General features: G+C 34.5%; 1 protein-coding gene across 5 annotated transcripts in view; it reads right to left on the bottom strand.

The window, feature by feature from the left end:
• Vps13a (vacuolar protein sorting 13 homolog A) overlaps positions 1 to 12,686 on the bottom strand; it is a 195,576-nt gene that overhangs the window by 99,646 nt on the left and 83,244 nt on the right. For all 5 annotated transcript variants that reach the window (XM_055614054.1, XM_055614056.1, XM_055614057.1 and 2 more), the window contains 6 exons: positions 11,919 to 11,978; positions 11,551 to 11,704; positions 10,441 to 10,557; positions 10,227 to 10,330; positions 5,015 to 5,182; positions 195 to 499 (listed from right to left, as the gene is read on the bottom strand). In XM_055614054.1, the coding sequence (XP_055470029.1) occupies positions 195 to 499; positions 5,015 to 5,182; positions 10,227 to 10,330; positions 10,441 to 10,557; positions 11,551 to 11,704; positions 11,919 to 11,978 (908 nt within the window). The remainder of the gene's footprint in view (positions 1 to 194; positions 500 to 5,014; positions 5,183 to 10,226; positions 10,331 to 10,440; positions 10,558 to 11,550; positions 11,705 to 11,918; positions 11,979 to 12,686) is intronic.

The raw sequence follows: 12,686 nt of genomic DNA, 5'->3' as shown, positions 1-12,686 counted from the left end.
AGGAGCAGTTTTCAAATATTTATTTTTCTGAAAGGCTATAATTGATCTAGCTAGAATACACCTTCAAAAATCACAAAAAAGTTATATTAAAATAAAATCACGCTATGACAAGAATTCTAAAGATATCATGTCCTTTAGTCTAAGAATTAAGAAAAATCAACTTCTTTTGCACAAATACATTGTGAAAAACTTACCTGTATAGTCTCATTTCACTCAACTTTATTGTTATCAAATCTATGACAGGTGGGACCTTACTCTGGGTCTCTGTTACTGTAACAAATGTATTTTTCATTGTAATTAATCCAAAATCAGCAACAAAAATATTCTGAGACACTGCAGACTGTGGAATGATCACAACTGGAGCTTTGATGTTAACATCCAATGCGAACCTAGAACTCCTTCCAGCCAGTTCCTTTACTCCATCAGCAGCCATTCCTGCTGCTTGCACAGTTGCTTCAGCCAAGGCACTTTTAACTGCTTGAAAATTATCTATAAAACCCTATGAAGATGAGAGAATAACATTCATAATATATGCTTAATAAAACATTAAATAATTATAACTTGTATTAGCTGTAATTATACTTTCATAAATTAAAAAAAAAAAAACTGAACAAACATACAGTTAAAATTAAAAATCTAGTCACAAGAACAAAGCCAAAGGAGATACTTGACCATTTCATTGGTATTATTTCCTTATGGTGCACTTTCTCTAACACCTAATCACTTCTTACAGTTCACTCATATTTGTAGTATGGACTAGAAAATCTTGAAAGTATTTAAGAACTTTAAGGATTGATGAAATGGTTCACTGTGTAGAAGTACCTGCTACCACTCTGAAAAGCCAAGTTCAGTCTCCAGGTTGCTCGTGGGTAAGAAGAGCATGAAGGAAGACCAAAACTGACAAGTGGGACCTCACAAAACTAAAAATTATACAGCAAAGGAAACAAACACCTGAGTGAAGAATAAGTTCATAGAGTGTGAGAGAATCTTTGCTAGATATACATCCAACAGAAGATTACAATCCAGAGGAAAAGCAAAAACAAAAACAAAACAAACCCAACAATTAACAACCAAAGACCTGTGGAATATAGCTCTAAACAAAAAGTTCTCAGAAGAAATAAAAATAGCTAAAGAATGGCCTTGTCAAGTAGGAAAATGCAAATCACATTTTCTTTACTGAGTTAGAAAGGCAAAGATCATGAAAACAAATGCTGGTGAGGATGAGGAGGTAAGGGAGCAATTTCAGAAATTTGGATGGAAAGTTCTCAAAAAGACAAAAGTAGATCTATCAGATAACCAGCTATACTTCTGTTGTCACGTGTATGTGTGTGTATATATGAGAGAGAGTGTGTGTATGTGTGTGTGAGCTGTGTGCCCAAGGTACTTGAAATTGTATTCCTCACTTGTCATGTTCATTGTGCTCTATTCACAATAGCTAGGAAATTGAAACAACCTAAATGTTCTTAAACTGCTGAGTGGATAATGAAAACGTGGTACATACATACTATCAAATTCTATTCAGCTGTAAAAAAAAAAAAAAAAAAAAAAGGGATCATGAAATTCACAGGTACATTGATGAGACCCAGAAAAGATCATACTAAGTGAGGTACCCAGATGCAGAAAGATAAGCATTGCATGTTCTCTCTCAGATATCTGAGGCACCTAGCTTCAAATCTTCAAATGGAAGTACATGAAGAGTAAATCAACAAATAAGGAAAGTACCACTGCATGGGTAGGGGGAGCAATAGAGATGGGAACAGAAGAGCACATGTAATCTGAGGGGGAAAAGGGACTAAGATGGGTTTCCACATCCGACTACAGATATACTATGCTCAGCTATGTCCACTGCCACCCTATTCACAAGGGCAAGAAAATGGAAACAATCTGAATCTCCTTCTTTGATGAATAGATAAAACGTGGTATATATATTCAAATAAATCCTATTCAACTATAAAAACAAAAACATAAAAACAACAAAAAAACCAATAAAATTCACAGCTAAACAGTTGGCACTCGAAATTATATTGAATGAAGTAACCCAGACCCAGAAACACAGAAACACACTCCATGTTCTTTCTCTCTTGTTTGTGAATTCTATCACTGAATCTTTAGACTTCACTATATTAAAAAAAAAAAAAAAAAAAAAAAAGGTAACTGCAAAAGCCAGAAAAGTAAAACAACACTGGACCAGGAAGGAAACTCTAGAAAGAGCAGTATAGGGGGAGATAGACTCTATGAAGTGGAAAAATGGAAAAATTGGTAGTGTTGAGTATGTAACTCAATAGGGGAGAGGAAGACAATACAGAGATGAGAGAGGAAGAAAAGATAAATAACACTAATGATATTTTTAAATGTTATAGGGAAACATTTGAGAAGTTTATTTAAGTGTGTGTATGTTTGTGTGTGTATTTTAAATGGAATCATACCACATGCAGTGACAGTATCTCCCCAGAGTTATAGCTAATAGCCTACAGCCTATTTAACAAAAAGCCCAGTGCCAAGCACAGGAAACTTTCCTTAGAGTTTTTGGTCATGGAATCTAAGAAACTCCCAAAGTAATATATTGGGAGTTATAATATAACCAAAGGCCACTGCTAGTGCCTTTGGTTGTCTCTCAGAACTTCAAGGTAGTACCCTATTAATTAAAAAAGAAAGAAAGAAATCACACAGTTTAGACTAAGAATTGAAGAAATTAATCTGAAACTGATCTGGAAGCCTCCAATCTGAGGACTAGCTCTCATAGTATTAAAAGGTGCTATGTAAGATGCCAAAAGAGAAAAGCAAACAATGGTAACTGGTAATCCAAATCAATGGTAAAGTCTACAAACCAAAACTACCCTACTAGGCACGGATTGCCTCCTGTTGAGTTGGTCTTAGTCCAACTTGACAGCTGTTGGGTGCACCCAAGATTGATTAGAGTCCACTTGATAGGAGGGAATTTGTGCCTAATATTTTGTCTAGCTAACTACGAGTGGGCAAAGAAATCATGTACCCACAAAGAGAACCTAATACTGCAATTTTCTTTTTCTTAAAAAGTTTTAAAAAATATTACATATATGACTGTTTTGCCTATATGTATGTGTGTGTATCACAAGCAGGCGGTATCTGTGAGGGTCAAAACAGAACATCTGATCTGACTAGGTAGAGATGTTAACCACCATGTGGGTACTGCAAATCAAACCTTGGTCCCTGGAGGAGTAGTCCATGCTGTTACCTTCCCGGCCATCTCCTGGGCCCCTCTTTCTCTCAATGTAACGTCTAACTATATTACAACTATCTGTCCTTTTACACAGTCAATGTAGCTCCCACTTCTCATCAAAGAAATTTCTTTTTGCAATACATAGAGACTATCACAGAGATCCACAACTGGTCGAAGTGCAGAAGAGAAGTGATGGTATGGGGCCAGCCCCAACTGGGACATCTCCAGTGCACCATCTACACCCAAGGCTCAGGGAATATTGTGTGTGTGCTGGGGCGGGGGTGAGGGGAATTCAAAGAGGCAGAGGACCAGGATACCTGCTAAAAGATGTTGAATTCTAGACAGAGAGGCTTAATCCATGAAATCTCTATAACAAGACCTGAATAATGAAGAGTTCCAGTTGGTATGTCAATGTGGATAGGGAAATCTCATGAGGCCTTACATTTAGATGAAGAGCTACAAGCAATCAATGGCTGCTGAGAAAGAATTTGTTTTCTCCAGGGACAAATACATACAGAAACATACACACAATAATAAAGAAGAGGTCATGAAATTGAGAGGAAATGTGGAGGAGAACAAGAAGAGTTGAAGCGGGGAAAAGTAGTGATGGAAATGACATAAGTATTCAATTTTGAAATTCTAAAAAAAAAAAAAATTAAGTGTTCATCTTTGATTTTGCTGTACAAAAAGACTTTTGGGGGAAAATTCATGCAAACTGTAGTTTAAAAGGTCACATCAAGTTAGACTAAATCCAATTTTTAAAACAGAAAAGGATCATCTCAAAATAAATACATGAAATCCTTCTTTTTAAATACTGCCATACTTGACCTATTTATTCTATTAATGTCTTAGACTTGATTATTTAGTTAATACACCAGTCAGAAGAGACAGCAGCATGAAAGACCCATGATGCCAGACAATGGAGACAGGGAAAGGAGAGGCTGCAGAGGTTAAAGCACAGGTAGCACAACTCTGAGGACAGAGGTTGAATCTTCAGCACCCACACAGAAAGCCAGGGAAACGTGGTGCTCACTCATGTCAGCAGGCAGGAGCAGTGGGTAGGGGATGTCTAGTACAGGCCAAATGACCCTCTGCCCCAACACACAGGGAGAGAGCAACTTAGGAAGACACACACATATGCAAATACTTAGATTTATGGTTTACAAACTAGGAAGTTCAATGTACATCATATAATATATGCATATATTTTATGTACTAAACTGCATATTGGCATATTAATAAATGTTTTCAATTAACTAAAATATTTGCCAAAACTATATATAAAATGTAGGACTAAACATTTTGGTTGTTATGGTACTCAACAAATTTTAAATATGTGTGTGTATAAACCTTTCTAGCTCAGTCTCTATTCTATTTTAAACTTCTTTTTAACTCAATGTGATGTATTAACCTGAAAATACTATACAATTTTTCTATGAAGTATTTTTGAACAACCAAAAAAGCAAAAATGAATGAGCATTCTTTGTTTACTTTATTTTTAATTTGTAAAATATATTTTTATTAGGCCAGACATGTTGACATACATTTAACCCCAGCACTTGGAAGGCAGATGAAGGTGGGACCAGGTCAGCCTTGTCTACTTATTGAGTTCCAGGCCAGCTAAGACCATGTTGAAAGACATTATCTTTAAACAAACAAACAAACAAAAAACCCAACAGACATACATTACATGTATATATAATGCAATCTAAAATTGTTATACATGCATAATTTTTGAGATAGGGTCTGTCTTAGTTTATGTTTAACACATAGCAACTCACATCTAGAAAAAAAATAATTTCTTAAAAAACTTACCAATATAGAATATAGGAATTTTGTGATAAACACTACTTCAATGCAACCAACAGTTAAATTAACTCGAACATCAACCACACTCATATCTGTGTATGCAGACCCAGCAGTTGCGTCCAGGTAAGAAATCATTTTGAAGCTGAAAACCTCTTTTCCAGTAATATAAACAGCCTTAAGGAGAGAAGAACCCCAAATGTTACAATCAATTATTGAAGTAATATACCCAAAGACAAAAATAAAATGAAGCAAAATAATAACAAAACATTCTACCATTTGGAAAATCTTCCAGGCATTTAAGACAGTACAAATGAGACAATTCCAAATGTTTTATTGGAACCTGTAACCTAGCACTTTTGTTGTTGTTTTGTCTTTTAAGGATCATGAAAGCAGGTAGGTCAACCTGGCCCAGGTTTTGTGTATTTAGTTCGAAAACAACTTGGATTTTCTCACTTGCGTTTTCTGTCTTGAACTGCTATCAGAGAAACGCCATTAGTAACTTTCAAAGCTAACACACAGCACCCACACAAATTACCTCTACTCAGTGAGTCATTTCTCTAGGTCTGAGAACTATGAATGATGGTTTTCGTATTCTTCAATGGAATATCTCAAACTTCTCATTCTTCATTAGCTGGTTAACAATCATTTTAATTATTAACACATAACTGCCTAAGCTAACTTAAAATATCCAGCTCCATACTACCAGTTAAAAGTGTGACAGAAAAGAATATATATACATACATATGTATGTATATGTGTATATATATGTACATATATATGTATATGTGTATTCATATATATATATATATGAATACAGTATTAAGTGTACAGCTTTCTTGACTTATATTCTAAAAGCAAGAACAGGGAGTTAAAAAACCAAGAAAAGCAACCATAGAACAGTTCCCAAGAAAGCAAAACTATGAGAAAATGTGGAAGGCTGAAGTACAAAAAGGAAAAAAAGAAGTCTGGGCTTCTAGGTGCGATGCATAAAGCTCGATAGAAGACCATTTCAAATCCTAAAGCTAGCAAACAGCCAATGAATTGTTATAATTTTTCTTAATACTATTAGAAATATTAAATAACAAGACAATAAAGTACCCTAAGAAAAATCAGGAGAGAAGATTACAAGATTGAAAGAGGAAGGAATGCCAAATGCCATGTAAGTTAAGCTGATAAATTCAGCTAAAACTTGAAGGATGACTGAACACCAATGTGAGATACAAAGTCTCTGAGAAGTACAAACAGTACTTCCCCAGTTGAAGGTCCTTTGTTGGTCTCTCTTGGGAATGCTTAAAAACAAACAAACAACAAAACTATGAACTTGGAGTTTTACTTGGTGTAAGTCCTGGAAAAGTGAAAACACTTCCAAATCCCATTCAAAGCCCAAAGCACTGGCCTGGAGAGATGGCTCAGTGGTTACCAGCACTGACCACTCTTTGAAAGGACTGGGATTCAATTTCTAGTACCCCCATGGTAGCTCAAAACACTTGTATCTATAGTTCCTCAAGATGCAACCACCCTTTTCTGGCCTCCCTTGGCACCAGGCATGGGCATGGTATACAAATAGACAGACAGACAGACAGACAGATGACAAAATATCCATACACATAAAAATAAACAAATGAATTATTTAAAAAGGACCAAAGCATCACAGAATTATTCTCTGACTCAAAAGAGAAACAATAAATCTTGCTGACCTCAGGCCTAGGTAAACATACATCTTAAAGAGTTAAAGACAAAAGAAAGCTTGACCTACGAAAAGGAAAAGAAGCCCTCTTGGGAGCAGACCATGAGAAGTCTGCTTTAGCTCAGATAAGGCATTCAGTAAGGCATTCATTCAGTCTTACACGTTAGGAGCCAGCAAACATAGCAGTCAGAAAGCTGTGAGGGGGATCATACCCTCCACAAAGTTCCATTTCTGAGACCTACAGAATGCCTGGCTATGAATGAAAACAGGCCAGAACAAATGGCCATCCAAGTCTTAAGAGTTATTTTGGGTGTCAATTTTATTGGTTTAAGAAAAAAAAAAATCCTAGGAAAAGGCCAGGAAGATGACTCAAAAGACTTCTCTGAAAAACTGAGTTTGATCCTCAGAATCCACACTGTGAAATGAAAGGAATCCTGCAAGTTGTCCTAGACTTTCTACATGGCTATCATGATATGCCACCACAACTGAAGAGAGATCAGGCAGGGAAGAGAGGAAAGGGGAGCAAAACAAATGCCTTGCGCATTACTAAGGCCCAACTTTGAGTGTCAATAGGGGTTGAAAATTAACTAAATGGGGAAAGACCACACCTAAAGGGTAGGGGTCCTGGACAGAATTAAAAGATAAAAAATGAGAAGGCCAGATAAACAACAGCATTTCCTTTTCTCTATGTAGCCCAGGCTGGTCTGGTACTTGCAACGTAGACCACACTAGCTCTACACTTAAAGAGACGTGTGCCTACTCTGCTTCCAGATTACTGGAGTTAAGTGTGCCACATGCCCAGTCTAAGGAGTTCACCACTGCGCCACACTCCTGCAGTTGTCTGTATGCCTACAATGAAGCTATATTGCTGTGATTCTGATCCATGCTAACATTTTGACCTTCCCTCTACTCTTTTCCCACAGAAACTTGTCTTTACACATTTGGCTTTTTTCTTAAAATTGCAGGCTGCTGTCCCACGTTCCTGATGTATGCAAGCTTGATGGTTAGGATTGAAGTTAGGAGACAGGAGTTGCATTAGTTTCTTTTCTTGTTACTATGACTTACTTAGATCTCTAGAGCCTACTGAGTTAGATCTCTAGAAGTAGAAACCATGGAGCACTGGTTTATTCATCCTGGGCTGTCCTGCCTCCAGGTTTCTTGCTTTAGTTCCTACTTTGGCTTCCCTTGGTGATGATAATCTTGGATATGTAAGATAAAATAAATCTCTGCTGATGCATACCAAACACTTAAGAAAGAAGTAACACAAATTTTTGGTAGAAAGTAGCTAGCATGAACTACCCCTCAAAAGAAGACCTTTTTCCAAAGTGTGAGAGTGTAACAGTCATGGGAACTGTGGTCAGGTCCAAAGAGAAGCTTCATTACAGAGATAGCTGTTGTCAGTGGCACGGCAGGACCCAGAAGGAGAAAAAAAAAAAAAAAGGCATCAATTCCCAGGAACAAAGAGAAACAATGACTTTTAGTGAGGTCTGAGGCATGGATAAGGAGAGGCACTCCATGAGACCTAGCTGAAGTACCAGGAGTCAGGTAGAAATAAGATACAGGTAAAGTAGTAATTCAAAGTTGCCTTCAGTGTGGGCATCAAAATGTTGAGGCATAAGGTTTCTTACAGTCATAAGTGGTTTTTAATTGTCTGGACAAAGGGAGAGACTATCAGGGAGTGATCTATTGTGGGCCAGGGAAAAAACTGTAACTAATAGAAAACATTTTTAACTAATTTTATGAAGCCATTATAGAAACACAGAAAACTAATTAAAAATACATTTATATTTGCTACCCAGAATTAACAAGCAATCAAAACTGTATTTTTAAAAGATCTTAATTTCTTAGATATCTTTATATTAAAGAAAAAAAAGGCGAAACTAGCAGCATGCTGTTTTATTTCAGTAAAATATCAGGTAAAGTAGACGCTATTTTTATCTTCACCAGTAGCTATGCTATTGTACAATCATATACTTGTAAATGGAGAATGCTGCTCTCCATTCAAGTCAAGTTCACAGTGACTTGGTCTGACATATACAAACCTAGTCAGAAGACAGCAACATATATTTATTACAGCATAATGACCTCAGAAGTTTTAATATTGAGCAAAACACTTACGCTGTTCTGGTTACACAATGGAGTTCATTTAAAAATTACCTACACTAGAGTGGAGCAAGAAGACAAGAGAAAGAGACTTTTCAATCTTAAATTTTAAAGCTATATTTTAATACTGAATATATTTTAAAAATAAAATAAAGACAGAAAAAGAAATGTTTTGATCTATAATTTACTTCTTAATATCTGTATGACCTAGTAGATAATTTCATTTCTGTGAACATCATTTTCTGGATAAATAAAACTGTATGATCTATCTTTCATTGACCTATATACACCATAAGTCATAAAGTAAAGGTGACAGAGGAGCAAATAATGACTTTGGAAATTCTTTTGTTTCTTATTTATATAAATCATACAGGTTTTGAGACTCATGCTAAATCACTCTTTATTAATACATACATATGTATTTATGTGCATATATATACACACAAATATAAACATACATACACATATATATGTATACACATATATAAACGTATAATTTTTCTCACATAAAAATATCACTTGATGACTATATCAACAATAATGATGCAATTGGAGGACTGGCTCAGCAGTAAAGAGCACTCACTGCTCCTCCAGAGGACCTGGGTTCAGTTCCCAGCACCCACAGAGCAGCCCATAACTATCTGTAACTTCATTTTCAGGTAGCCAACACTCTCTTCTGGACCCGTCAGCACAAGAAATGCATGCAATACAAACCCATCATGCATATTAAGACACACTGTTAATATGTATGCATTATATACATACATGCAAGCAAAACACTCATACACATAAAACAGAAAATACAGAAAAAAAATTTAAAATATACTAAGCAACTAGGTCCAGTCATGTACAAAATTTTCTTTCTTCCTGTCGAATTCACTTCCTGACTCAAAGAATACTTCAGGTTTTCCTGATCTTACAGTGTAGTAATTTGTCATAACTTCCTTCAGCACATTCCTTATTGTTCAACAATTACTAACAAAGTAACTAGTCATTTACATCAAAATCAAAGGATTCATTTATTTTAACATCTATGTATACTGGTGAGCATCCACGAAAATACACTTGCAATATTCCACACCTTCTGATCTCATTATCTGAAATAGGTAGTTTAGGGCATTTAAAGAAGAGAGCACTTACTTATTAGCAACTCTCCTCCCCCAACCACCCAAAAAGCCTCTTTGTTCCAGGAACATTATTTATTTAGGAAAAAAAAATCATAATCTTAATTTTATAAATAAAAAACTTAATTATATAACTGAAAAGATCATACAAATATTAAATATCAAAGCTAAGAAATCAACTGGACCTGGTTCTAAACCCCATTATGCATAAGACTCACCAATAATACATGACAATCCCTATCTAATTGCTATGAACATTACATATTTAATGATACATTAGTACTTAATAAAAACAAAATCTCACCTTTTTGTATACAGCCATTTTATCAGAATCTAACACAACTATATTCCTTAGCTTCGCATTTGTTTCAGTGACTAAAGGCTTCATAATCATCTCAGAATCAAGCCCTAAGGGAATAAAAAATGAATACTTGCTCTTTTTTTTTTCAATTTGATAATTTTAAATTTTTATCAGATGTTATTACCTTTAATTTTAAATTTTTATGAAATGTTATTACCTTCAATCTTTATTTCAGAAATGTTTTGTTTCTGATCCTGAATAAAAATCCGTAAACAAGATAATTCTGCCAAAAGCTGCAAGGTAATAATATCTTCATTCGTGGGTAGCTTTAAAGCTACAAAACAAAAATCACATTGTAACAACACAAGGAAAGTTTTAGTAATTACCACACTACACTTAGAAGGCAGCTAAAATATCACCACAAATAATCATAACGTTTATTAGCCCCTTGTCACAGACAAAAAAAAAAAGTTTAAAGAGGTAAATTACACGTCCAAGGTCAGAAAGCAGTGAAGCTGGGATGAAAACCGCTTCACTTGACTGCAGAGCCCACGAGTCTTCCTCCTGCGTTTTGTGAGCACATGCTATGGACTGCCTACAGCACAAGGATGTTTCTTTCAAACGAGGTCAACTTTTGATTCTCTGGGCTGGTTTAGCCCCCCAAATGAAAACTGCTAGAATGCCTTTTGTATTACGGTGAAGAAACACCCTATAACTATAAGCAAAGATAAAATATCCCCTAATGAATTAAGAACTCTAAGAAAGAATTATCTAATGAATACAAAAAAAGTCAGGCCAAAGACTGGTCTTAAAGGTGATTAATCATTTGAAAATAAGAAACTCTCCCAAGAACTATGCCTCTCTGAGACAACTGCATTACCGAAAGCACGGGCACTCACTGTTCTACATGCATCAGGCAGAGCATCTCTAATTCAAAAGTTCAAAGGTTTTCCAAGTTAAAGGCTGTTCAGCATTACTATTATACTCAAGAAGTTTCAGGTATTAGAGCATCACAAATCTTAACCTTTACTCTGATTAAAAACTGACATGCTAATACTCAAATGTTGTCAGTTACATTTTTTTCTAATCTAAAATAATGCCACATACAAACTTTAATCTAAATCAAATATCTCTTATTTAATTCTCCACTCAAATATATTGCATAATAAACACCTTTTCAGGTTACTCTATCAGTGTTTTCTAAAATTAACCTGGTCTATAAAGAATCATTTTAGATATCTGTCTAATTAAAAGCAACACCAGACCCTGAAATTACATTCCTATTGGTGAAAAAACAACAAAAAACTTAAAATTTAAAGAAATATACCAAGTTTTTTAATGATATCTCCTTTGTCTTCAGTCTCTGCAACAGACACAGAGGTGGATTGTTCTCCTAATTGTGGAAGAGTATTATTAAGATAATTCATTGTATTGAGAAGTGCTTCAGTATGTAAATGAATATCCACAGAGGAAAAATTCACCTATAGAACAAAATTGATTTTAGTAATAGGTCAATAAAAAATTGACTTGATGGTTTTTAAAATACACTATGCTTTGCGGTATAAAGCACATGATTTAAAATACTCAGCTTTATGTTCAGGGATCTTTTAATTCAAATTATAAAATAATTATTGGTAAGATATCTAGATAAAAAATACATATCTAATTTTAAAATAAATAATGATATACTCATACCTTAATAAGCTGTAAAACATTCTTATAGGTACTTTTCAAATTTGGTGCATTTTTTTCAGCCTATCCAAAGAGAAAAATTGTATATATTAGAACATGTTACGAAGACATTTTATGTGGATAATTCCATGATAGGTGAAAAATTTTCAAGATTTGCATACTATACATCAATTCATTATAAATGAGGTAGATACAATTTTATATACTTAGTGATATATGTACATATATTATGGTCTGCATACTGATAATGTTCCTGATAATGGCAGTCCTTTATGAATAGTAAGCCATTTAATACACATAAAATAGAATTGCTTTATTAATTTTCTTTAGATTTTTGTATATTCTAAAACCTGATATAAATATAACAATAAAAATCTTTAAAAAGCACCAATCATGGAAGCAAAAATGGTTTTAAGTATGGTAAAATTCTCTTGGCATAATTCTAATTACAAAGTAATTATTAAAGCATTCACAATGCCGAATTAAAACAAAGAGTAATTCACAAGTCGACCACAGTACATACAGATGCTTCATAAAATTTTAAAACAGATATTATAAATCAATATAAATGAAATGTAGTCACTGATACTTAAAAGGCAGGTAACTAGAAAATGGTAGAAATGAAATGAATTCATCTTCTTGTACCATGTGCAATAAAAAATTTCATCAACTCTAAATAGTTATTTTTCAATTCTCTGGTAGGAAAAGTCAAACTAGAGGTTGTTTGTTCTTAGAACATAGGGTACTTACTTTGCTGTATGAAATATTTGT

The sequence above is a fragment of the Psammomys obesus genome, unplaced genomic scaffold (genome assembly GCF_907164565.1).
Source record: "Psammomys obesus unplaced genomic scaffold, mPsaObe1.curated_primary_1811, whole genome shotgun sequence".
Lineage (NCBI taxonomy): Eukaryota > Metazoa > Chordata > Mammalia > Rodentia > Muridae > Psammomys > Psammomys obesus.
The sequence above is the reverse complement of the archived record's forward strand: the minus strand, read 5'-3'. Positions and strand labels throughout refer to the sequence as shown.